This window comes from Microcaecilia unicolor, chromosome 4 (genome assembly GCF_901765095.1).
Source record: "Microcaecilia unicolor chromosome 4, aMicUni1.1, whole genome shotgun sequence".
Classification (NCBI taxonomy): domain Eukaryota; kingdom Metazoa; phylum Chordata; class Amphibia; order Gymnophiona; family Siphonopidae; genus Microcaecilia; species Microcaecilia unicolor.
Window position 1 is genome coordinate 276595806 of NC_044034.1, and position 26165 is coordinate 276621970.

General features: G+C 41.8%; 1 protein-coding gene across 3 annotated transcripts in view; it reads right to left on the reverse strand.

Moving 5' to 3' along the window:
- Positions 1-337: 337 nt before the first annotated feature.
- The window catches only part of FRMPD4 (FERM and PDZ domain containing 4), a 474706-nt gene continuing 448878 nt past the window's right edge, over positions 338-26165 (reverse strand). For 2 of the 3 annotated variants that reach the window (XM_030201595.1, XM_030201596.1), the window contains 6 exons: positions 23754-23843; positions 20802-20984; positions 18458-18596; positions 8806-9852; positions 7240-8520; positions 338-2088 (listed from right to left, as the gene is read on the reverse strand). In XM_030201595.1, the coding sequence (XP_030057455.1) occupies positions 737-2088; positions 7240-8520; positions 8806-9852; positions 18458-18596; positions 20802-20984; positions 23754-23843 (4092 nt within the window). In that variant the 3' untranslated portion in view covers positions 338-736. Of the gene's footprint in view, positions 2094-7239; positions 8521-8805; positions 9853-18457; positions 18597-20801; positions 20985-23753; positions 23844-26165 lie in introns of all 3 variants that reach the window. The other variant, XM_030201597.1, reaches the window with a different exon arrangement.

The window sequence follows — 26165 nt, forward strand, 5'->3', positions numbered from 1 at the left end:
CAATTTTCTGTACTGCTGCAGCTCCTGCGCTTAGCCAGAATTGTTTTCCATGCAGATATTTTGGGTGCCATATAGAATCTGGGCCATTATGACCTCTATTTTCTAAAGTGTGGTAAGGTTTTGTAGGTACTATGTGGAAAATGGCAAAAATTATGGTGTGCTAACTGCTAAACCTATGCAGTGACTGTTGCGGGTATTCCCAACATTTTTAGGAGGGCTGCTGAGCAGGTAGGAGGCAATTTTATAAGTCACAAAAATCACAATATGATCAAAAGTCAATTTATGTATTTATATAATATCAGTAAACCATAAGAGACTCTCAGGTTTTAAATGTAGTTTATTTCCAATGCTTAAAAATTATATTTTAAAATATTAAATATTGTGTTTATATACATCCTGATTCCTTTTCTTATATCTAAACAAATGAAGTGGAAGGAAGAGAAAGGATCTTTATATCTTTCTGACCCTGCAGTATTTAAAAGTTATTATATATACCTGCAGACTAGACTATATGAAAATAGCCACAATTCATCTTCTTGTATGCTTTTATATATGCAGAAGGATACAGCTGGTCAGCATATTTACCAATGTACAATAATATAACTTTTATTTCTCATCTATTTTTTATATAAAATAGCAAAATATACAGCAAGAGAATAATTTGTTCCTTTAGTTCATACACATATATTTTTATGTATGGCTTTGCAAAAGTAGACCATGAAGTGCCTGTCTTAGTTCACTTGTTCAGAAGCATTTTAAGAGAACGGGTTAGTGTGCTTACAATAGCAGCCATGGCGTTTGAATGGCGAGCCAAGAGCTTTGCATTGGGATCACTGGAGACCTTGCCTGATGCTGCTTCTGCTGCGTTCAGCAAACAAATGTAGTTCATGACAACCTCATCTATCTTCGCCACAATTTCCCGCTGCTGCGTGTGAGAGGTCATTACTTTAACTAAACGCATGCAGGCTTCTGTTAAACAACAGAGGACTCGGAAGCTCGAAGTTATAGCTTGGAGCATCTCCTCGGGGCTTTTGTCGGCCACAGCCATTTTCCTGCAGGCACTTCCTAGTTCCCTCGATTCTACGGATAACAGTTGTTTGTATTGAGAAAGTTGAAAATCATACATTTCCGGGCACACATCATCACTCTTCTCCAGACTCGGTTGCACGAGGCAAAATAGCTCACGAGCATCCCTTTCAGCTGCACGAAATCCATCAGGCATTGCATACACATTTTCCTTTAATACACTTATTCTAGCGATTCTAACATCAAAGGCCATGTCATCGATGCTGATGTTGATATGCCTAGCTTGCTCTTCAGCTGCACAGTTTTCTTGGGCTATTTTTGTGCTAGCTATGAGGGAACTGGTTTCCTCACTCTCACTTCCGGTGAGTAAGGACAGAGGGAATGGTCTGAGCGACTCTGGTGGCATTTGTGGTTGATACAGGCATGACACTTGCTTTCTTCCATTGCCTTCCTCGCCCTCATCATCTTCGTCATCTTCATCTCCATTATGTCTTTTATTCAGGAAACAATAGCTAAAGGGACCACGGCACCTCCAGTTGCTGGCATCCAGTTTTAGCAAGGGTAATGTTTTATATGGTTTGGAGGTTTTCTGCATAGAGATGGCTGAAGACTTTTTGTTGGTTTTGCCTTCACAGCTCAAGTTAACTGAACCTTGAGAATAACTTTTGGAGATTTTTTTACCTAATGGGAGTTCAACTCTCTTTTCATATCTGGACACATCCCCTTCAATCGAATCCAAGTATTTCAGACGTCTTACAGTTCTCTTCTCCTCTGTGAGAGTCTCAATAAGCGAGCATCCTGCTGTAACACTGCTATTGCTGCGTCTCAGTATCTTCCTGCTGTGTGGCATTTTTAGGCTCCCCCCCATCGGCTCATACGGATGTAAACTCGCCTTCGCCGTGCATGCCTGCTTCATTTGGGGAAGGTAATAAAAGTCTTGGTTCAGAATTGGCACCATTGAATTTGAGCAGATGAAAGATGATGTGGTGGGGTCAGCTTTAGGGTTTTTGGAAAAAGCTGAAGGCATGCCTCCTTGTCTTCCCTTCACAGGCTCTGTGAAAGCTACACTAGGGGTAGCAGAGAAACAGAAAAGAAAAACGTTAAGCATTTCCCTGACCGTATTTTATGAGAAGAGCTGGAAATCAGTGTTTTTCCTTTCTTGAGTACCACTCTATGAAATGCACGATAAAGAACTGTCATTGTTCTCACAGTCTTAGGGGCCTTTTACTAAGATGCACTAAGAAATAGGCTTAGTATGTTTTAATGTGGAACTTTACTGTGCGCTGAGTCCATTTCTACTGTATCCCTAAAGTAGGCTTTTTTTTTCTTTTTGCAGATCCTGTACTAATTTTTCCTACACAAATATTAACATGGGAACACTTACCACCTCCTATTCTGGAGGCACTAGGTGCTCCTGTGGAAAGTCAGCATTTTCCGGTTAGCACATGCTAATGCGAACACACTAGCTGGATAACACTTCCAAGCCTATTCCCTGCCCAAGACAGTCCCTCCCATGAAAAAAAATAGCACATGATTAGTACGTACTGATGGGCAAACTACTACAAAATGCTTTAACATGTTTTGTGGTAAGTCTTTTTTTCCCCCCACAATAAGCACGTGCTAGTGCGTACCCCCTAATTCTATAAAAGTTGCCAAAAATTGTGCATGCAAATTTGGGTGTACGCCTAATTTGCATTTGTAATGTAATTGAATAATGAGCTAATTAGTGCCAATAATTGACTTTTTAATAAGCAGTTATTGGCACTAATTAGATTGAATTAAACTTTATGTGCATAAACTTAGTCATGGGATCCATGCCTAAATTTTTACATCGATCTGAAAAAGGGGGTGCAGAAATGGGAGGGTCTTGGGTGGAACGGAGCATTCCTAGCATTTACGCACATTGTTCTAGAATAACAGTGATACGTGCCTAATTAAGGTGCGTATATTTGCACCATGTTCCAGTTGCTGCAAATGGTCACACCTAAAGTTAGGCATGATCCCTGGGCGTAAGCGCTATTCTATAAACTGTGCCTAACTTTAAGTGCAGCTTATAGAATAGCGCTTTTTTTGGTGCCATATATAGAATTCACCCCTTAGTGTGGGTTAGTAGAAGAACCCCTTATATAATTTGTATATACATAGAAGGAACAGAATTGACAAGGTTTATTGCCAATATATAAAATTAGACTGTAGTAATCATTTTTAGTTTTACAATATATTTAGTGGCCTATTTCCTACCTTAAACAAAAGTTTTGCAAGTAATGTATGTTAATAGCCACAGTTAAGGTGTGTTAACTGTTAGAGGTATTCTTTAGAGAAGGCAGTTCAGTTAATGCAGAGTCTTGAAGGCTATGGTGTGTTACTGGCATGCTGATAATGTGGAATGCAGTTAACTACAACTCTGAAGGATATAGCTAACTGAACTGCCTTATCTGCTGCATTAGCAGTTAACACACTTCTGCATTAACTGCAGGGCACATTACTCATCAATGCCACATTAGGGACTGAGGGGTAGATGCACTAACCAAAACATTAAAGCCCTTCCCTTACCGATTCCTTAGCGAATCGGTAAGAAACAGGCATGCATCAAGGAAATCGCATGCAAATGAGCTGGTCGCTGCTAACTCATTCGCATGGGATTTCTTTCCTAGCCAGTCGGCTAGCTGAGCATGCGCAGAGCAGCCAAGTGTTATCCTGGCTGCTCTGCGCATGCCAAAGACGTCCAAAAAGGACGTCCCTGACGAGCACTTGTCAGAGCCGCGGGCCGGAGCACAAGCTGCAGCTGCCGGTACAGCCTCATTCTGGTCCCAGCAGTGATACCTGCTTTCAGGGGGATCCCAGCAACACCAGCAGCTCTTTTTTTTCAGGGGGAGGAGAATGTCAGCAACACCAGAAGCTCTCACAGGGGTGGGAGGTGCCCTAAATGACCACCGCCGGCATCAGGACGTGCGAGACCGTCCAAATCAAAAAAACTATTTGGACGTCCCTTTCGGTTATGCCCCTCCTCCAGGTCTCTCTCAGCCAATCACAGCGCGTTTAGCTGACACCAGTGACAGCTAAACGCACTGTAATTGGCTGAGAGAGACCTGGAGGAGGGGCATGATTGAAAGGGACGTCCAAATAGTTTTTTTTTATTTGAACGTCCTCGCACGTCCCGATTCTCTCTGGTGGTGGACATTTCGGGCACTGAGGACATCCATCACAAAACAAATCTGGGGGGAAAAATGTCCAAGTGTTCGTCAGGGATGTCCTTTTTTGGTTTTGAGTGTAGGACGTCCATGTTAGGCACTTTAGAAGGACGTCCCTGACGAGAACTTGGACGTTTTTTTTTCCCTTCCGATTCCCTCACAGCAGCCCCAACGAGAGATGTAGACCTCCCATTAGGTTTTCCACGGTGAGGGGATTGGAAAATGATAGTGCATCTCGTAATATGAATTATACACATCATATATAATAAAACGCACCTCCAACATTCTGAAGCTGACTGCATGGCTGAGTCATTCCTGCTCTCTGTATCCATCTCCTGAATTGACATCATGTACTTCCGGGTTCGTCACAAGCAGAAGTGACCAACCACACGAGGTTTCTCGGCTTCAGAATGTTGGAGGATAGTAGCAAGGCTTAAACTGTCCTAAAAGAAAGTTATTTTCTGTTCTTGCCTGCTGGAAAGGTAGCACTGCTACTGACCTGAATTAGGTGTTAACTAAGGTGTGCGGAAGTAGAATATTTGCAAAGGTTACTAAGGGCAATCTGGTTACTGGGCTAGCTTTAAAGAGTTTGTTTGAAACAGTCTCCTTAGAATCCAAGCTATATAGAGAGGAAAAGTCCCACTTAACTTTTCTGGGAAGTTCTGAGAGAAGAGGGCATTACTGTGTGTAAGTGACTTATTTTATTCTGTGATTGGTAACTTAAAGATTGGGTTTAAAAGAGGAATTGTAGGATATTGATAAACACTAAATAAAAAAAAAAGAAGCAGCAAACTTTATTAGCTAGTCTCTATACCCTTTTCCCCATTGTTTTAAAACTTGAATTTTCTGCCACAGCACTAACAGTCTCTAGAAGGCACAGTAGGGCCTAGTTCAGTCCTCATTCTCGCCCTCCCTCCACAAATCCCACCCACCCGTAGCTCAAAAATCTTTATTTATAGTCAATTATTCTAATTATGACAACTAGAGGGGTGTTTTCATTAGAGTTTTAATTACATTTAATTAGTTTCTGAGAAGCAAACACTAAATAAATTACAAATTACACCAATCTTAAGGCTCTTTATATTCATCTGATATCCCTAGTACCTTAAGAAGTTTTAATTAAACAACTCTATAATACTAAGATGCAGACAGTAGTCCAGCAGTGAGAGGGGTGCTACCTAGTCTTTGCATTGAGTGTCGCATGTATAATTATCACTCAGTTGGTGAGAGGTCATATGTGTGTGCTCAATGCAAAGAGCTTCTAGTTCTTAGAAAGTGAGGCTGTTCTCTTGAGGTTAGAGTAGCAGACTTGGAGGAGCCGAGGAGGCCTATAGGGATGTTGTAGAGAAGTCCGACCTCCAATCTGGCAGCCCCTGTACTACCTTGGAGGAGGGAGGTCTTCTAAAAGGAGAGCATCACCCTGGTGCAGCTGGAAGTAATCCTGTAGCCAGGACCACCACACCAGGGGATGCAATATCCTCTTACACCGAGGATGTGTCTCCAGGAGCTACTGCCCAGGAAGGAACGGTTAGGACGCCTGTTGTAGTTGGTGATTCAAGTCAAAAAAGCACTGATAAGGAAGGCAAAGAGGGACTTTGAAAAAAAGATTGTGTTGGAGGTAAAAACATATAGTACATTTTTTTTAGGTATATTAAAAGCAAGAAGGCAGCAAGAATTGGTTGGACCACTAAATGACTGAGGGGTGAAAGGGGACTCAGAGAAGACAAAGCCATAGCGGAGAGATTAAATGAATTCTTTGCTTTGGTCTTCACCAAGGAAGATTTGGGAGAGATACCAGTGCCAGAAATGGTATTCTAAGGTGAATGTACAGTACCTAAGCCGAGGATCAGGGAAGTGGTGTGTTTCAAGCTTAAGGCTTCAGAGTTGGTGTGGGAAGTCTGGCAGGTAGGTGACACCTTGAATTACAGTCAGAAAGTACTTGCTTTTGATGTATGTCCAGAGGAACCCAGGAAAGAGTGAATAGACACTATGTTGGGCTAGGCTGGGAGCCAGACCTAAAGAGAGTGTGCTGATAGAGATTATATGAAGAGTGAAATAAAGGTACTGTACTGGTGCTGGACTAAAGCCTGTGAGGTAATAGGGGGATGCATGTTGAGTCAAACAATGAAGTCTTTTCCTTTCTGTTGCAACCCTGTATGACTGAGTCTGTACCCGATCCAAGCCACACCCTCAATCACACTATCACAGATGCCTAGATTTAGGCACTAGGAAAATGCCTAGTTGAAGTGGCTGAAAACACCACAGATCTGTTGTAAATGATTGCATCTAAACTGCAAAAGATTGTATAACCTATGCATATAATTATGGGCCACACACACATGCTCTGTCCAAACTCCACCCCTATGAATATCTACCTGCAAAGTATGTACCACCACATGTAGGGGCACACTGCGTAGCCAGAAACTGCTCTATGACATGCTTACTTGTTCGCATACATGAATACTAGCATTAATGCATTTTCTTGCCATCTAAAATGGTTCCTTATAGAATTACCTCCTAAGTGTCATTGTTGTACAGTGATATATGATTCCCTCCTCCCCAGAGCTGTGAATTCTGCCTTTACATTATCCCCAGTCTTGGCCAACCTGGAAGATCCAAGCCAGCATATTCAATAAAGACCTTGTTAAATATAAAAAAAAAAACCAGCAACAAAAAAAAAACTATGCACACCATGGAAACCACCATGTACTTTTAGCTGAACAGAGGGACATTTTCACCCAAACCATTTTACCCAGGAAGGTCACCATTATCCAGGTAAATTACTTTGAAAGTTATCCTTGCTATCACTCCAACATAAACTAGCACTGATCCTTTAGTACTTTATTAGAGGTACTACTAGTAAGCTCACAAGTACCACAAGCAGGGTGCTCTGGCATACTACTTTAAAATGACGTTTCTTTCATATAACTTGTATGACTTTAAAGACATGAGTATCATATCACAGCTGAATAATTGTGATGCTACAATAATATGTCTATAATATCATTCCCTATTGCTGTACCTGTGGTTTCTTTAATCTTGGGAATCCGATGACACCCATCCCTCAAAGTGCCAAACAAGGGTTCAGCATTCATTGCTGCATGCATAACAGGCACTGTGATCCTATGGCATGCAGATTCAGTCTGCTGGTGCAGCTCTTTATGCATTGTCCCATGGTTTGGATGCATGGCCACTTTTTCATCAGCAGGAATATAGCAGATACCTTTTACTGATGAATCAGCGAGAGTGTGCTTAATATCAGAGCTACAAAGAGGTGAATCAACTGGCGTGGCACATGTGCTACTGCCCGTGCTGCATCCTGCATCCACTGAAGAGCACTGGGAGCTTTGTAGAGAAAAGTGGCCTTCACTTTGCAAAGATGACATGCGCTTGGTCAGATGGTAATCACAAAATCTGCCCATGCTCTGTTCAATTTCTGGAAGCTTGGAAGGATGCTCATTAGCAGATAGCTCAACGTCTTCTGAGTCTTTTAAGTCTTTGGCTGAAGATGCACAAGTTGTGTCAGATAAAAAGTTTTCATTTTGGGTAAGTCTCAAAGTACCACCATCATCAGTTTCAGCATCCATGTTTTCCTTATTGTGAACTTCTGTTTTACCAAAACCAGAAACCCTTAATAATGTCTTCCCATTCCCAGATTCAGAGTCTGATTTATCTATTGCTCCACTATCACTAGCAGCATACCATCTTTGATTGTCCTTGCGAAAGGCAGTTCTTTCTAAGTTAAAAGTGCTTATGCATTGACTGTCTCTTAAAGAAGGCATACCAAATTTAGATTTTGAGTTTTCCTCTGTCTCTGCTTTCTTAAGTCCCTGCTTGCGCACAGCAACATTGACATCGAAGGTTGTTTTCAAATCATTGTTGGCGAGTTTATTTTTCCTTTTACTATTGCAAGAATATGACAGCGATCCCATGTGCATTTTGCTAAAGTAGTCAGTGACTGATTTTGTCTCCATTGTTTCTGGCTCCATTTCCATGTTATCTGAATGAAGGATCTGCTTGGAAGGCACAACTTTGGATTGCAGTTCTGCAGCTTGACGACTTGTCAAAGGCTCTGTGAATTTCACAGGTGGTCCTCCAGTTTGACTCTTAGAAATTGGGAATTCTGTCTGCTCTTCCACTAAAGGTTGATAGCCTTCAGCAGTGGTCAAGAATATACGTGCAGAACTTTCTGACTGTTTCTGCCCGGTGGCCTGTTCAGAATTCTCAGTCATTTCTGAAGAGTTTGTTTCATTGCCAGAATCTGAAGATGACTCGGGGCTGTATGCTCTCAAGATTGCTACACCTGTATGCCATAAAAAATAAGAGTTTATTAATGAATTTATCTGAGGCACTTGAACATATATATGAACACTGGGTTTATTAAACAATCAAAAAGGTTTAGAAACTCCAGTTTTATTGTGGAGTTGGTTGCAGGAAGAGGTATCACATAACGTTAAAAAAATGGTGATTTCAGCAAATGGTATGGAATAGGATGCTCATGAATGGTAAATAAACAATGGAATGGAAGGATTTGTAGGAATGCAATGTGATGGTTTTCAATGAATAAATGTAACCATGGTGAAAGAACCTGAACGGTCATCTGTTTGATGGTCCTCAGAAGCAGCCAAGGCCTCTAGTGCTTGAAGAGTAGAAACCACTGCGTCATCTAGCACTTTCTCACATGCCTTCTCAGTATTTGTAGAGACTGCATCGATAAGTGACACAGGAATATCATCCTTCAGTAGATTACTAGTGTGGTTCTTATCTTCTTTATCCTTCGGAGACTGATTTGGGGAGTCCTCTTCATCTGAGCTATCTCTAAAACCAGGTGGAGGAGCAGCAATAGCCATGTTTAAGGAATGTAACAAAAAGTCATCTTCTTTATCATCTCCTTCAGGCGGCGGAAGTGAAGTCAAGTCGATGATGTCATCACTGGACCCGGAAATATTAAGAATAGCTGTTCTGTTCATTTCTCCCATCACAATATCTTCTTCATAGCTGGCTTCATCTTCATCCTCAACATCATCCATGTTCTCTGCATAACAAATATCATGCAGCAAAGGCTCTTCTATCCCTTCTGCATTTTCAAATATTTTAGCTTCATTTATATTTGCATAAACAGCATTAGCAGCAAATTGAATGCTATCAGCATCTGAAGACAGCTCTAAATCTTTAATGTCATTGGTGTTGCTTAAATATAGAGCTCTGTGTTTATCTAGCATTTCTGGGCTATCATCCAAAAGTCTTTCATAGCCTAATGTCTGTGGATTAATAATATCTAAGCTGGGATCTTCAAAAATGAAAGATACCTTTGCACTCCTTGGAGAGTCCTGTGCTTTATTAGCAGTATCCAATCCTGAGATTGACAGTAAAGACTGCTGGTTTATCCTTCTGTTTTCTATCTCTACAAGATCACCTGGTTGGGTAAATTGTTGATCATGTCCAGTGTTTTCTATATACAAATGCCTGTAGTCTTTTTGACACAGTGGGCTGTCCATGTCATCTGAATGCTTTTGTTTGGAATCTGCAAGTACCATTTCTGACTCCTGGTCCTCTTCTATAGCAAAGATGCTACTCTTTGGTAAACAATTCCAGTCAGATAGATGGAAGTCATACTTCCCTCTGTTCTCTGTTCCTGGGATATCAAAAGAGACAAACAACAAGCAAGTGTTTACTTCATAAATAAATAATGTTTGTGACATATGTGCAAAATACACAGAATACTGAGGAGTTATTCAAGTTTTCATCTGAATTATACTAGAGACGTAATACAGTTTTAAAATAACAACTCCGTAAGCATACAGTGTGGGTCTTGTGATCAGTTTGCGTTTATAAAGGCAACTCTATAAACTGGGAGCAAACACTTACAAGCCTGTTGCGCAAGTAAATGTTTAGAATACTAGTATATGCGTGCATAGGTGTGCACTAACCCACATTTATGCCAGCATGCTGCCTAAGCACTATTCTGCAAATACCACTTAACTTACCTAGCGTATAATTGCAAGGGGAAGAGCATGGGCAGAACACGGGTGGGGCTCCTATTTTCATGCATAACTTAGAGTAATGCAAATGACGTGCATCCCTTTCACATTCAGGCACTCACAAGCTAGTAAGTGCGGGTGTCTGAATGTTAGGCGAGCTGATACTGGGTTATGCTAGTATTCTATAATGGAACCTTAGCATCTACAGTAGATTGTGTTCTAGAATAGGCTCCTACCATGCACCTTATTATAGAATAACATCCTTTCTCTAGGGTCAAGCAGGCCTTCTGTATTCTCACTTTTGGGTGACATTATCCAACGGTGTGTGGTACGGAAGCTGACTAGCAAGATGATTGTACATATTTCTAGCAGCAACCCACCACACGTGTGCTGGTGCCTTCCCACCCAGATCCGCAGGTCCCTCAGTCTTCATTTTTCCATGGCGCATTTTTACTTATGTTATTGCGATGTTTTCCCGTGTGGGTATTTTTGTCCCTTTTGCAATTCTTCTATCCTTCATTTTTATTTTATACTGTTACCTTTTAATTTTTTAGTACTCCATAGACCTGATATAATGCAGTAGACAGGGTCCAAATTTTTACACCGTATTGTGAGCTCGCAGTATATCAGGTCTATGTTACCCACACTGTCACCCACACCCCAGTTCAGTAAGGAGCTACACGTTTCATTGATAAATCAAATGGACTTTATTGTATCCACACATTAAAAGTGAATTTAGTCACAACACAGAAAACACAGGCTAAAATTAACATCCTACTTTAGTAAATGAGTCCAGTCAACTGTTTTGTTGCTTCTTGTCTCTTCCGTTTTGCAATTTCAATAGTCAATTTTAAATGAAGAACATGAATCACATCCACATTTTCCAATTGCAGCCACTGAAGAACAGTATCCATGACTGCTAAAGCAAATGTAAGTTTTGTAGTGGAGGTGGAGAGTGATCTTCATCACTGCTGTCCTGAGCTGGGTTTTCAGTTTGCGCTTGACAACTTAAAGCATTCACTGCAATTGGCTTGTCATTTAGACAATCATATGTAGGTACTCATTGTCAATATGAATCCATTCCATGTGTCCTCAATACTACACTGTGCAAACAATTCTTGAAATAGGGCTGCTGCCTTGTTTTCGGAGATCAACTCACCTTCTGGTTCCCCTGTTTCAGGCACAAACGCTTCATGTAACCCTCCCTCCCAGCATTTTTCAATTGTAGATGGAGTTATTACATCCCATGCCCTTCCTGCTAGATCGAAAACACTGACGAGTAAGTTTTTATTCAAACATTCAGTGATGGTTATTTCCTTATCAATGATCAGTTTTATTACATTTTTTCAATAATGCATCTTGAATGTTGAAATGACACCTTGGTCCAAAGGTTGAATCTTGGAGGTGGTGTTTTTGGCAAGTAACTTATCTTAATTTCCCATAATGGCTGATATTTTTCTTCCAAGGGATGAGTGGAGCAGTTGTCCAATAGCAGAGGTTCCAAGTTTTTCTTCCTTAAATGTGCCTGCACGGATGGCATAAAACGTTTCTGAAACCACTCGGCAAAAGTATTGGCAGTCATCCATGCATTTTTAGTGTGATGGTAAGAAAAATTTTTTTGTGATGGAAACACAGGGGGCACCTCGATTTCCCTATGCACAGTTTTACTTTGTGTGTGCCAGTCTTATTGACACATAACAGCAATGTCACTCTGTCTTTCATCAATTTGAAACCCTGCACCTTTTGTTCCTCAGATTACTGCCTAAGGTCTGCTCAGGAAGCATGTGATAGGAAAGTCCTGTTTTGTCGCAATTGTAAACTTGCTTTGGAACACAACCTCCTTCTTTGATGATAGCTTTCAAATTTGGTTAATAATTATCAGCCACCTGAGTGTCAGCCAATCGAACTTCACCAGAAATTGAAACTTTCCGGATGCCATGCCTCTTTTTAAATCGGCCAAACCAACACTTACTTGCTTTAAATTCCTTCTCCTCTGCCCGTGTTGGTGGTCCAGTTCCTTTTTTAGTTTTTCTGCTTGACTCCTGATTATTTCTCTAGAGATAGGTGTTCCTTTTCTCATTCTTGGGTAAACCAAGTGAATGCTGCTTTATTCAGGGGGCTGTCGCTTGCTTGCTTTAGCTGTTTTCGTTGGAGACCCTCATCAGCATCAAAATCACTTGTGGCTTGCCTTAAGTTTGCTTCATCATTGATCCACCCCCGCAGAGTGGACTTGCTGATGCCCATGTGTCTGCACACCTCCGTGTTTTTCCTGATTTTAAAAAATCTAAAGCTTGTAGCTTTTCTTGTACTAACCATGCTTTTCTTTTTCTTCTTTGAGAAATGTTCATGTTAGCCAGTACTGTATTGCGTCAATTCAAAGAACTAGTTTGGAACTAATTAGATCACACCTGAAACACATGAAAAAATCTGGGGTCCAAGCTCTGACCGTGTTGTAACCAATCCCACATTATATCGAGCTGTGTTATAACGGGTCTATGGTGTATTTTCAGCTCTTCAAGTTTCCTTTCTTTTTTGCGAGCTACTAGGCCTGCTTAGGCCAAAGCAATGACCTTAATTTGAACATTGCTCTTTTTTACAGTTCACAATTGAGGAGTTTACTTTGGCCACAATTCTTTTTTCGATGTCTAAGAAGACCTCCAGTGACTTCAAAAGGTGTGCCCAATGTAATCGGGTGATTTCAGTGATGCAGCCACACTCTTGATGCATCAGGTGCCTTGGACCTGACCATGAGCCTCAGATGGCATGGCAGGCCCAGCAGGGAGACCTTTTGGCTCCTCAAAAGCCAATCCATCAACATGAACATCGGAAACATTGACCTTGATGGCTGCTCAGACTTCGACTATCACTAGGAGTGCACCGGCATTGAGGAGGTCTTCACCTCTCTCAACACTGGGTGCTGAAAGTAGGCCCCAGGACCAGTCAGCATTGGACCTGACACCAAGGGCGTGTATTGGTTTGAAGTCATCCCCGTAGGCACCAAAGGACTGAGATGCTGACTGTTGGGGGAAGCCCAAGAAGCATAAACATTGGTCCTCTTTGACGTACGGTGGCCAGGAGCTCTGGCCCATCGGCATTGCCAGGACCCAAGAAGCACCAGCACCAGGAGGAGTGCTCCCCCTCTTTGGTAGAGGTGCCGGTGCTCAAGTCTGCAAGCAACCAGTTCCCACTTCCGGTTTGGCACTGACTCCTTCTCAGGCCGCCCTTGTCCGGCTCCCCCACCTTTGCCGATGCCTTCCTTCAATGAGCAATACTGAGCCACTCCTCTCAGGCATCAAGGGTACGTGCACCAACTGTGGATCAGCCCTAGATTCTTCCTGAGGCTCCATCCATCCATGCCTGTGGAGAGATCCTCAGTATTAGCACCTCAAAAAGTGTCTATGTCGACATTGACCCATGCAGTACCATTCTTGATGTTAGGGGAGGAAGCTTCCCCAGAGTATGAGGGTAGGGCTGTACCTCAGCACTTTTAGGGGCATGGGTGTGGTTCCACTGAGCCAGGGCAGGCACAGACTCACTCAGTACATTCTGAGTATGGTGAGGAGTCTGACTGAGACCACTTATGGGACTCAGAAGATGACCCTCATTACTTCTTGGAGGAAGAGTCTTATGGGGTTCCTTCTAATCACTCCCTACTTCAAGAGAGACGTAAATCTCCACCTGAGGGTCTCTCTTTCACTAGTTTTATCAAGGAGATGGCTTCAGCCATTTCATTTAAGTTGGAGATGGAGGAGGAGACCAGGACAGAGATGTTATCTGTTCTAGACTATAAGTCACCTCCTAAGAAAGGGGTCACAGTACCATTGCACCCTATCTTCAAAGATGCACTGTATCCAGAAGGCTCCTGAATTTGAAAGGGCACAACTGCCTCACCACTCTCTGGTTGTTGAATCCGTACTCAAATGGGCTACGACCTTGAGGACTCCCCCAGGTAGAGAGGCTTAGACACTAGACTCATTTGGGAGGAAGATTTATCAGTCCTTGCTGCTTATTGCCCGCATCCAGTCCTACCAGCTCTATACGAGCCTTTACTTGAAATCTTTGCTATGCTGTACACTTAGTCTTGTGGATTTTCTCCCTCAGCAGTAGGCCATGGAACTTCACCGGGGCACTTATGATTCTTTTGATATTGTGTCCAGACTCTGTCTTGGGTGTCTCTGATCTAGAACCTGTGGCTCAGGAGAGGTTGGTGGATGCACTTTACCGAGGAGACAATCTTTTTGTGGACAAGGTGGAGGAGGTTGTTGACCTCATAAAGAAACGTACTGATACCATTCAGTCCCTGTCTTGTAAGCCTCTTCTAAGAGGTTTTCAAGTAGGACTAGGTGGTGACCTTACTACTGTCAAAGATGTAGGTTTTCACTGCCTTCTTGCTCTCACCAGCAGCCCAGGTCCAGTGCTCACCAGTCCCGACCTCAGAAGTCCCAGCTGGTTCCCCAGTCAAAGCAAGGGATGAGCTTTTGACCTACTCCAGAAGAGCATAGCTGCACTCCAAGTAACCATCCAGGATGGCCTACTGGAAGGGGGGAGGCTGAAGTTTTCCCAACATAGATGGCTCCTTCTAACCTCTGACTTGTGGGTTCTTCAAATAGTCCATCTCAGTTACGCCCTGCATTGTCCATTGAGAGCATTGTTCATCAGCTCTCAATACAAGCAGGTACTTATAGAGGAAATCTCCACTCTCCTACAGGCCAATACAGTTGAACCCATGCCACCAGGGGAATAAGGGAAGGGATTCTATTCTTTGTGCCCAAAAAGATGAGAAGATTTTGTCCCATCCTAGACCTAAGGGCCCTGAACAAATTCCTGGTCAAAGAAAAGTTCAGGATGATTTCCCTGGGCACCCTTCTCCCCATGATTCAGGAAAAAGATTGGCTATGCACTCTGGACTTAAAGGATGTCTATACTCACATTTTGATACTTCCCAGTCACAGGAATTATCTCAGATTCTGTAGGGAAACACCACTACCAGTATTGCATTCTGCCATTTGGCCTCATGTCAACTCCCAGAGTATTCCCCAACCTCCTGATATTCAGCTGGTGGCAGGCAGTGCGGTTTGCTGTTGCTGGCAGCTCTGAGACTGGATATTCAATGCCAGGCCATACCCAGCAACCAGCATTGAATATCTGGTTTCAGTTTTGTCCACTTTAACCACTTAAGCTGATATTCAGCTCTAACTGGTTAAATGCTTAGCGGTTAAAGACAGGCCGTAAAAATAGCAGGCCTGCCTTTAACTGTTAAAGTTAGCTGGTTAGCACTGAATATTCTTGCTTAACTGGACAAGTCGTGTGACATAACTGGTTAGCGGCTAGCCATTAAGTGCTAATATTCAGTGAAGGTAACCTGCTATCTCACGCCAAATATTAGCAGTTAGCCAGATAAGTGCTATTTAACCTGGCAGGAGCCAAACCTGGCCATTTAAATAGTGCTGAATATCAAGGCCCTAGTGCAGGGGTTTCCAACCCAGTCCTCGGGGCACACCCAGCCAGTCAGGGTTTTCTGGATATCCCCATAATGGGGATAGTGTCTAGCGGTAGTTGCAGCGTATTTGTGCAGACTGGGAGTCTGTGTTTCCCTATCTGGACAATTGGCTAGTCAAGAGCACATTGCAAGAGGGGTGACAGTCAATGTGCCTAACTATTCAGGTGTTGGAGCTACTAGGGTTTTTGATAAACTAGTCACCTGGTTCAGCAATTAGAGTACATAGGAGCCCTGCTCAATACATTGCAGGCTCGGGCTTTTCTTCGATAAGCAAGAGCAGAGGCCTTGATAACACTTGCCTCACAGGTCTGAAGCAGCAAGCAGGCCACAACTTGGCAAATGTTGAGATTAATGGGCCACATGGCCTCAACGGTGCATGTCACTCTCATGGCATGTCTCCATTTGAGAGATGGCCAGTGGACCCTAGCTTCCTAGTGGTCTCAGGCAACTGGGAATCTAGTGGATGTAATCCAGATTCCTCCAGAGTTGACTCATGCCCTTCTCTGGTGGACAACGGACTAATTTGACTGTATGACTATCATTCCAAATTCCACCTCCTCAGAAGGTGTTAACAATGGATGCATCCAACTTGGGATAGAGAACTCTTGTGGGTAGGCTTCACACCCAGTGTGTTTGGTCTGCTCAGGAAATGACTTACCATATCAACTTCTTCAAGCTCAGGGCCATTTGGAACACTCTAAAGGTTTTCAGAGATCAGCTACTGAACCAAATTATTCTCATTCAAATGGACAACCAGGTTGCAATGTTCTATGTGAAAAAGCAGGAGGGTACAGGACCCTACCCCTTGTGTCAGGAGGCAGTGGGGATGTGGCAGTGGGCCCTCCTTCATGAAATGGTCCTCTGAGCCTTGAACCTAGCAGGAAAGGACACTGCCTGACGAACAGACTGAGCAGGGTTTTGCAACCGCATAAGTGGTTTCTCAACATGGGCGTAGCCTGCAAGATCTTCCGAGAGTGGGGCACCCCCTCGGAGGATATTTCTGCCACTCATCTCAACAACAAAGTCCCCAGTTTAGCAAAATTGTCTCAGTGAACTGATTTGTAGGCTCTATCTTTTTTGGGGGTCTTTTACATAAGTGCGCTAGCGTTTTTAGCGTGCTCTAAGTTTTAGCATGTGCTAAACACTAGAGACACTCATATATTCCTATGGGTATCTTTAGCGTTTATCACATCCTTAGTTTTGGCACATGCTAAAAACACTAGTGCATGTAAAAGGATCTGTTTGTTATTGCCCTACTTTTGCTCAGAACTTAAATTTGGCCCAAGGGATTCATAACATTACAATTTAAATACAACAAATGGTACATATCACTTAGGAAAATGAAAGTGGAAACAATACTCAAATGCTGAGAATAGATGTGCAAATCACTCTTTATGCTTTATGTTTTCTAAAAAAAAGGGAAGAGTGATTTGAACATCTATTCTCAACATGTGTATTGTTTCCACTTTCATTTTTGTAAGTTGTACTTATTTTGGCAAGTGTATTGGTCAAGCCAGGGGTTCCCAAACCTTTTTGGTTTGTGGCACCCCTCTTGGCCACATGGGTCTCCACAGCACCCCCCAGTCACATGGATCTCCGTGGTACCCCCTTGTCACATGGGTCCCCGCACCTCCCCTGGACACATGGGTCTCTGCACCCCGCCCCCCCCACACACAGGTCTCCCTTTCCCTGCAGCCCCCTCCTCTCATACCAGCACACCTCTGCCTTCCCTAAATCCAGCATTGCTTGATACCTTCCTTTCTACAGTTCAGGATCACTGCTGTTTCCTTCTTCTTCCCCCGCCGCTGCTGCAGTGCTTGCAGCTTACATTTTTGGGCCATCTGCTATTCACACAGGCACTACAGGGCTTTCCCAGCCTGCCATATCTGGCACTCTCTAATGCAGTTTCCTGTTGCAAGGGCCGGACCTGGCAGAGGGAATTCCTCACAGTGCCTGTGTGAATCGTGGATGGCCCGAATCTGTAAGCTGCAAGCACTGCAGCGGCAGTGGGGGAAGAAGCAGGAAGCAGCAGATGCCAGACCTACGGGAGGGGAAAGTAGGGAGCGATGTGCCGCGGCCCCCGAGAGTTCATTGTGGCGCACCAGTGTGCTGCTGCGCACAGTTTGGGAACTTCTGGTTCAAACTGTTAGTGTTTTAAAGACATTTTTATGAACTGTTAATTCAATACATATCGTTCTGGGTCAGCACAAGATTTATTTCATTAATAAGGAGAGGAAGGAAGGATAAGTGCTGTGATGTTTGGCAGCTGATGTCTTACTCCATGTTTATGGTAAAAGGCACTACTGAGCACTGCAAATTAAAAAAGAAAAAATATACTTTGTGAATGAATTGATTAATATGCAGGATATTCTGGTGTAATTGGAAATATCTGTACAAAGATTTAACACCAGGTTAGAGTTGAATTGATCCCTAAGTATTAAAGTATCAAACTGTTAGTGGACATATCACTTAGGGCCTCTTTTATCAAGCCGTGCTAGTGGTTCTCATGCAGCAATACTGATGGAGCCATTCAAAGTGAATGGGCTTTATTGGCATTACTGCACTTGGATCCACTAACTTGGCTTGATAAAAGAGGCCCTTAATTGTTGAAATATGGAGTACACATTATATATATATTTTATAACGCAATGCTATTAGTATACTATTACAGTTTAAATTCTCAATTAAGGAATATTAAGATAAGCAGTGCATATTATAATGGAAACTTTTGTAAAAATGTTATGGTAGAAATTCTATACCTAAGTCTCTGCTTCCTGGATTTTTATTGTTGGCCATGTTAAATATTGAACGTCTTGAATCAACCAGTAATCTGTAATACCCTGCTGTTAAGCAGGCAAGGTTCATTGCATCTGACGATTCCATGAGCAAGATGATAGGCTGCAAGGAAATAACATTATTTTGGTTAAATATGATCTATTTTTATTTTATTTTGCTAAAGGTAACTGTAAAGCACAACTGATTGGAGGTATGTTTAACCATAATACACTATCACCAGTGTTTACAATGACATACTATAGGTGCGTTAGTGTTTTTAATGTGCGTTAATGGTTGATGTATGTTAAACGCTAATACGCCTATAGGAATGAATTGGTGCTTTAGCATTTTATGCGCCTTAACTTTAAAGGCATGTTAAAAACACTAACGCGCCTTAGTAAACATACCCCTACATGTTTTCTCAGAATTTCAGTTTCCTCATTTATTTGCATCTAGGTTTATTTTCTAATGCCTGTTTTGATGGCTGTTCCCCCAGAATTCCACTTTCATGCTATGCCCTCTTCATTGCTTTTTCCTTTTTCATGTTTTTGCCACAGTTTCCTATTAAATAGAAAATAATGACTTACAAGAATGAGTCCTCTACTTCCTGCCTGAAAGATGTCTGGGTGATAACAAGGGGCATAATCGAAAGAGGCGCCCAAGCTTTCCTGAGGATGTCCTCGCAGGATGTCCCGGCGAAGAGGCGGGGAAACCCATATTATCGAAACAAGATGGGCGTCCTTCTTTCCTTTCGATAATACGTCGGTGACGCCCAAATCGTGAAATTTAGGTTGACCTTAGAGATGGTCATCCCCGATTTTCGGTGATAATGGAAACTGAGGACGTCCATTTGAAAAATGACCAAATCCAAACCATTTGGTCATTGGAGAAGCCAGCACTCGTAGTGCACTGGTCCCCCTGACATACCAGGACACCAACCAGGCACCCTAGGGGGCACTGCAGTGGACTTCACAAATTGCTCCCAGGTGCATAGCTCCCTTACCTTGTATGCTGAGTCCCCCAAACTCCCCCCAAACCCACTCCCCACAACTGTACACCACTACCATAGCCCTTAGGGGTGAAGTAGGGCACCTACATGTGGGTACAGTGGGTTTGTGGTGGGTTTTGAAGGGCTCACATTTACCACCACCAGTGTAAGTGAGCCAGAGGGCAAATCAGAGCAGTTGAAACTACTTATTGGGCCTAAATGTGACCATGTTATTACCCAGGGTATCAATAAGGCCAATATATATAGTCACAGTCAATGTATAACCAAATATTAACTCATCACGGTGACTTAATTGTTTTACTGCCGATCTCAGCGGTGCAACTTGTGGTTATATCGTTTCATCCACAAGAATTTGCAGCACACATCTCCTCATCGATCAGGAAATATATTTAGTTTTGTCATATATTCATTATTATACCTATAATACTTCCCAAATTATATTATATTCCAATCTAGATTTAAATGATTTAAATCATGCTAATCTTTAATATGTTTCTTGATGCTGTCAGATGGGGGTTATTGTCCGACATGCATGTTTCGCCCCAGCTGTCTCAAGAATCGCCCCCTAGTTTTAGGAAATGTGCATGTAACAATATTCCATATGTTACCGGTGTAAATGTTCAATTTGTCCAGACTCTGCCCATGTGAATGCCCACTTGCAATGTACATGCTATCGAAGATATGTGCATATTTACAGAATAGCGTGTAGATGGATGATTGGCATTAAAAATGCATTATGTCCGTATTCAGGTCATTTACTTCCATGCTTGCTACATAAATGTTAGCACTTTCTCTATAGAATTATCCTTTTTGTGGAGGAAAGTTTCACCCTGACATATCTTCCTGGATCACTCTTTTGTTGGTTACCTCAAGTGCTTGAAAGTTGATGCCTAAGGGTCTCTTTTACGCACTAGCGATTCCCAGTGCAGCAATGCCAACAAAGCCCATCGTTGGCATTGCCTCACGGGAATCAGTAGTGCGGTTTGGTAAAAGGAGGCCTTTTACTAAGCCACGTAAGCATCTACACGTGCCCAACATGCACCAAAATGGAGTCACTGCCCGGCTACCACTCAGACCCCAAATGGACACGTGGCAATTTTCATTTTGCTACATGTCCATTTTTGGCAAAAAAAAAAAATGCATTTTTTTACAGGTGTTCTGAAAAATGATTCTGCACATGCCCAAAACACGCGTATACACTACTGCAGGCCATTTTCGGCGCACATTAGTAAAAGGACCCCTAAGTATTTTATCTCTGAAGCAGGAAATAGCAAGGTGCTTTCTTATTTTTGATGCAGTGCTTCTAAAAATATACTTACCTTCACGTCTAATACATGAAGCTCAACTCTCACACTGATTTCATCCTCTGTAAACATTTCAATTCTGTTCACGTGGCTGAAGTCTGCCAGAAGGGCCACAAGGTTAGTTTTGGTGTTTATCACATGACTGATGCCATACCGTGGTCCTACTAACAAGGTGACATCTGAATGTTTTTCTCCCTGCTGAAAAAGTGAGTGAAAAATAAACTTTAAAGAGCTTCTACAGCAAAACAAGTTAATTTTGTACGATTTTTATGATAACGTCTTCTGTTTTCATACACCTGGTATGTGAATTCCCTTTAGTCACTTCTAGCATAACATAGTGATTTGGGGGTTCTTTTACAAAGGCAAGCTAGTATTTTTAGCACTTGCTAAAAATAAGTGTGGGCTAAACACTAGAGACAAACAAACCACAAGAGTGGAAGAAGCCAAGCCACAACTGTCAAGTGGGTCACCACTTCATTTATCCATCCATCCAATTGCTGACAGCTGAACCCTACACGGGATGTGTTTAGGCACATCAAGCCTTCATCAGGGGTTCTTCTGAAGCCAGTGGGAATAGTGTACATAACTGGTATACAGCTCAAACTGCCGAAACTGGTCACCAGCTGCTTATAAAACATAGATGACTAGTTTTGGCCCGTGTAGGGTTCAATTCTCAGGAATTGAACCAATAAATAACTTGGTGATCCACTTGACAGTTGTGGCTTGGCTTCTTCCACTCTTGTGGTTTGTTTGGTTCATTTTGTGGAAGACAATTTTCCTCATTTGTACTAACGTTAGAGACACCCATATATTCCTATGGGTGTCTCTAGTGTTTAGCATACGCTATAAATGTTAGCACGCCTTTGTAAAAGACCCCGTTGGTCGGTTATATGTAACAGAGATTGGGATGGTCTTTAGCCAAATTGTGTGAAGTGGTGCTTATATTGTATTTCCCCCTGAAGAAGCCAACATTTTTTGGAGTATACTTGACAAGCACATTTGGAGATGCAAATTGAGATAAGTTCACTTTTGATTATGGACACATGTTTTTTTGAATATAATTGTAAGTGTGCAATGATTGAAAATAATTGCCCATTGCCCGTATGGACAAATGATATTTTCTGAGCATGTACCTTAATAATTGTTAATTATTTATTTTCATTTCTATTTTTATTGGATGGTTTTGAAAGTGTTTAGTTATATGGCATAGATGTATTTTTACCCAGATAGTGATTTGCTATTCTAATGTGTGTATTCTGGGATATTTTTTGGTGATTATTCCCTGTTACTGTGATTTAATGATTAATAAAAGCCACAATGTGGTTGTATGAACACCATTGACATAGATCAGGCTTGTCCATATTCAGTCCTTAAGGGCTGCAAGCAGATCAGGTTTTCAGGATATTTCTACTGAAAATGCATGAAAAAGATCTGCATACAATGGATATAGTGGGCATGAAATCTTTCTCATGCATATTCATTAGGATATCTTGAAACCCTTGGCCTGTTTGTAGCCCTCGAGAACTGAACTTGGACAAGCTTGACATAGATGGTATGGACCTGAGTCCCAGGGTTTTAGTCAGAAGGCTGCGGGGAAATGGGCAAAAGCAGCCTACAGGTAGAAGGTTCCCCCAGCTGTGAGGCACATGCCTCAGAAAATTACAATACACATAGGGGTAAATTCATTAAATGGATTCTAAAGATCAGCACCCCTCAAAAAATAGTGCTTAGCACTATTCTATCAACAATGCTTAAAGTTAGGTGCCATTTATAGAATGGCGCTAAATACCGGGAAACACAACTATATTTAAGCGCAACCATTTATACCAACAAAACATGGTGTAAATCTCCACGCCTAAATTAGGTGCGGATTCCGCTTATTCTATAACAGCACACATAAATTGTGGGAATGCCCTTGATTCGCCCATGTTCCTCCCATAGCCGCACTCAAGATTTACAGACGGAGCCAGACACGTAAATATACACGTGCAATTTCTAATTAATGATAATTAGCACCAATATTTGATTGCTGGCACTCAATTATCATTGCTAATTGACTTAGTATTCAATTAAATTGAGCAAGCAAATTGGATGCACGTCCAAATTTGTGCACACAATTTAAAGTGTCATTTATAGAATTACATACAAAAGAGCAGGATAGAAACTTTCTTTTCTGAGAGACTGCAAGAGATCCTGGGAGGATGGGTGGGCCTAGATCTCTAAGCCAGTGTTCTTCAACAGGGTCTGGTGGGGCCAGTGGTGGCCCCTGGAGACTTCTAGAGTGGTCCCAATCATCATTCTGGGCTTTTTTTTTTTTTTGCTGCTCTCTGCCTCTTAACTCAAGCTTGTGACAGAAAGGTGGAAGTGGATGGGGGAAAGTGCTGCATGTTTGAAGGACAAAGCATTTCCCCAATAGGAGAATGAAAATTTGAAGGCAAAAGGAATGGATGCTACTGAAGGGAAGGAGAAGGGGATAAGACTTGATATACCATCTTTCTGTGGTTACAATCAAAGCAGTTTACATATGATATACAGGTAACTTATGCCTGTAAGTTCTGGTTTTCTATACATTTACACATGCAAGTGGCACCTAAATGTGGATGCCCACTTAACTCCTTATTTTATAGGTGTAGGTCCTGACCTACAAATGTACCCCATAATGTACATTTTTGTTACTTGATAGAAAACTTTAGTGTGGCTTTGTAAAAGGGAGGGCGTAAGAAAGATATATGTTTGATTTACACATTTCTAATTTTCAAAGGATTTGGAAATAAGATAATTCTTTGTAGAAAGAAATAAAGACAACAAAATGTACATTGCAGTCAGTTTTCAAAGGGAAACAATTTTCTATATTCTCCTTTGAAAATCTGCACTGAAAACAAATACATGCTTTGCATATCCCACTTGCACACTTTTGAAAATGTCAAACTGTAGGTAACTTCAAGAAATAAAGAGAACAAAGGTTACCACTAATGTTGCCTTAAACACACGTCCACCATATAATCGCAGGTCACTCAAGAACTTGAGATAATGCACCTTGGCTTGCAGAGCAGAGAGCTACGGATGGAAAAAAAATATAGTTGTTATTATTACAGGGAAAGTAGAAAACAATGGTCAAGAGGGGCAGTTCATCTTACTCAAAAGAAAGTTTTTATTACATTTTCATTTATACACTCCACAAAAAGAAGAAAAACAAATAGTCAATATATAGAAGGCCACACAGAAAACGGGCATCAAAGCTAAGAAAGAAGCCAAAACTATCTAAATAAATAAATAAATACAAATTTACTATAACATAAGCAACACTATTACATAAATCACTACCCCCTCACGCCACAGGCCAGAAACAATAGTTCCTTTACAAAGCATTTTTATCTTGAAGGAAAGATTCCAATTTCAGAGGGTCAAAAAAGATATAGCTAACCAGACATTTTCAGGGGAAATGTAAAATTAAAGTCACCCTTATAGTGATCAGTCTAGACTAGCTTAAAAAAAAAAAAGCTTTTGCCTAGAAATTACCCTCTTTGCTGCAGGACTGACAACAGAGAAACAAGGAAAAAGTGAAGCAGGGAGTAAATGACCCCCCCCAAATTGACTCTGGTTCTCAAGTAGCTACAGGTACTGTTGAACTTTCCAAAATTTTATTAACCACTAGTACTAAATCATTTGACGGCTTTACTTTTTGTTCCAACTTTTACTTAAAGCTGGGTGTTTAAGCTCCTTATTGTTAGTGACAGATATGTTTTAGTCAAGAATTTTTTATTGCATGTGTGTCTGTATGTCTTCTTTTAAAATTATATTATGTATGTAATGCTAAGATTCACTGACAGTTTTAGGATCCTGTGGAATAGAAATGTTTTAGATAAATAAATAAAACAAGAGTCTTGCTTTGGCACATTAGTTGAAAAGAATTGGTAAGCCCAATCCACTGGTAGCTGGTTGTTTTAATGAGTCACTGGTGCTTAACATTTAAAAGATCATACCTATATACATATAGTAGTAGTAGTTCCTAACTTGTTGTCTATGAGGCCATTGCAGGGGTCCAGAAGAAAAATATTTTCTGAATGAGACTGCAGCTTTCCAGTCAATAGAAGCAGCAGGAGCATTGGGGTAGAGAACAATAGCAGCCAGGTATCCTTCCCAGAGCTGCCGAGAGGGAGGGCAAGATTCCTCCAGGCCCGGCCTTCAAGGGGGGGCCTGGTGCCAGTGTCTCTCACCTGCTCCTGATAGGACCTGGGCGATCGCGTCCTGACAGGAGCAGGAGAGAGAAAATTCCGGTGCCGGCCCCTCCCTCACCCTTTACAAATGCGTTCTAAAGGACATTCAAGAAATTGAGACTAATTCTAAGAGGAAGAATTTTTACAACTTAACGTAAGATGAATTTAAAGAACTTACTTCATTGACAAGAAATACAGACTTGGTAATTAAGCCTGCAGACAAAGGTGGGGGGATAGTGGTAATGGACAGAGATAAATACATTGCAGAAGTAAAGAGACAAATTTTGGATGAAAATTACTATATCCAATTGGAAAAAGATCCTACATTGAAACTACAGGAAGAAATAAAAGAGGTTTTTTCTTAGCCCATGATGCGGGTTACTTAACATCAAAAGAGAAATATTTTTTACTAGTCCAACATCCGGTCATTCCCACTGTTGGCCCCAGACATCCCAATGGCTTGTTTTTGTGAGTTTTTCCTTGGACTTTTTTTTTTTGTTTGAAAATGGCCTTTAAAGAAAGATGAACTGAGCAAAAAAAATATCTAAAATAGGGTGATTTTCAAACTAAAAAGATAAATGTTTTTCTGGTTCGAAAATGATCATGTTTGGCACTGCATTTTTGTATGGTTTTTTTTTTTGCAAAAACATCCACAATCAGATTTAGACATCATATCGAGAATGCCCCTTCAAGCCTCATAATAAGTATGAACATGATCTGTTCATTGACTTACTATTTCGAAAGAGAAGGACGCCCATCTTTCAACACAAATCGGGAGATGGGCGTCTTTCTCTCAGAGTCGCCCAAATCGGCACAATCGAAAGCTGATTTTGGGCATCCCCAACTGCTTCCAGTTCCTGGGGGCGTGTTGGAGGCATAACGAAGGTGGGACTGGGGTGTGCCTAACAGATGGGCGTCCTTGAGCGATAATGGAAAAAAGAAGGATGTCCCTGAGGAGCACTTGGGTGACTTTATTTGGTCCATTTTTTCTTACGACCAAGCCTCAAAAAAGGTGTCCGAACTGACCACATGACCACCGGAGGGAATCGGGGATGACCTCCCCTGACTCCCCCCAGTGGTGACTAACCCCCCTCCCATCCTGAAAAAAACAACTTTAAAAACTTTTTTTGCCAGCCTGAAATTTCATACTCAGGTCCATTGC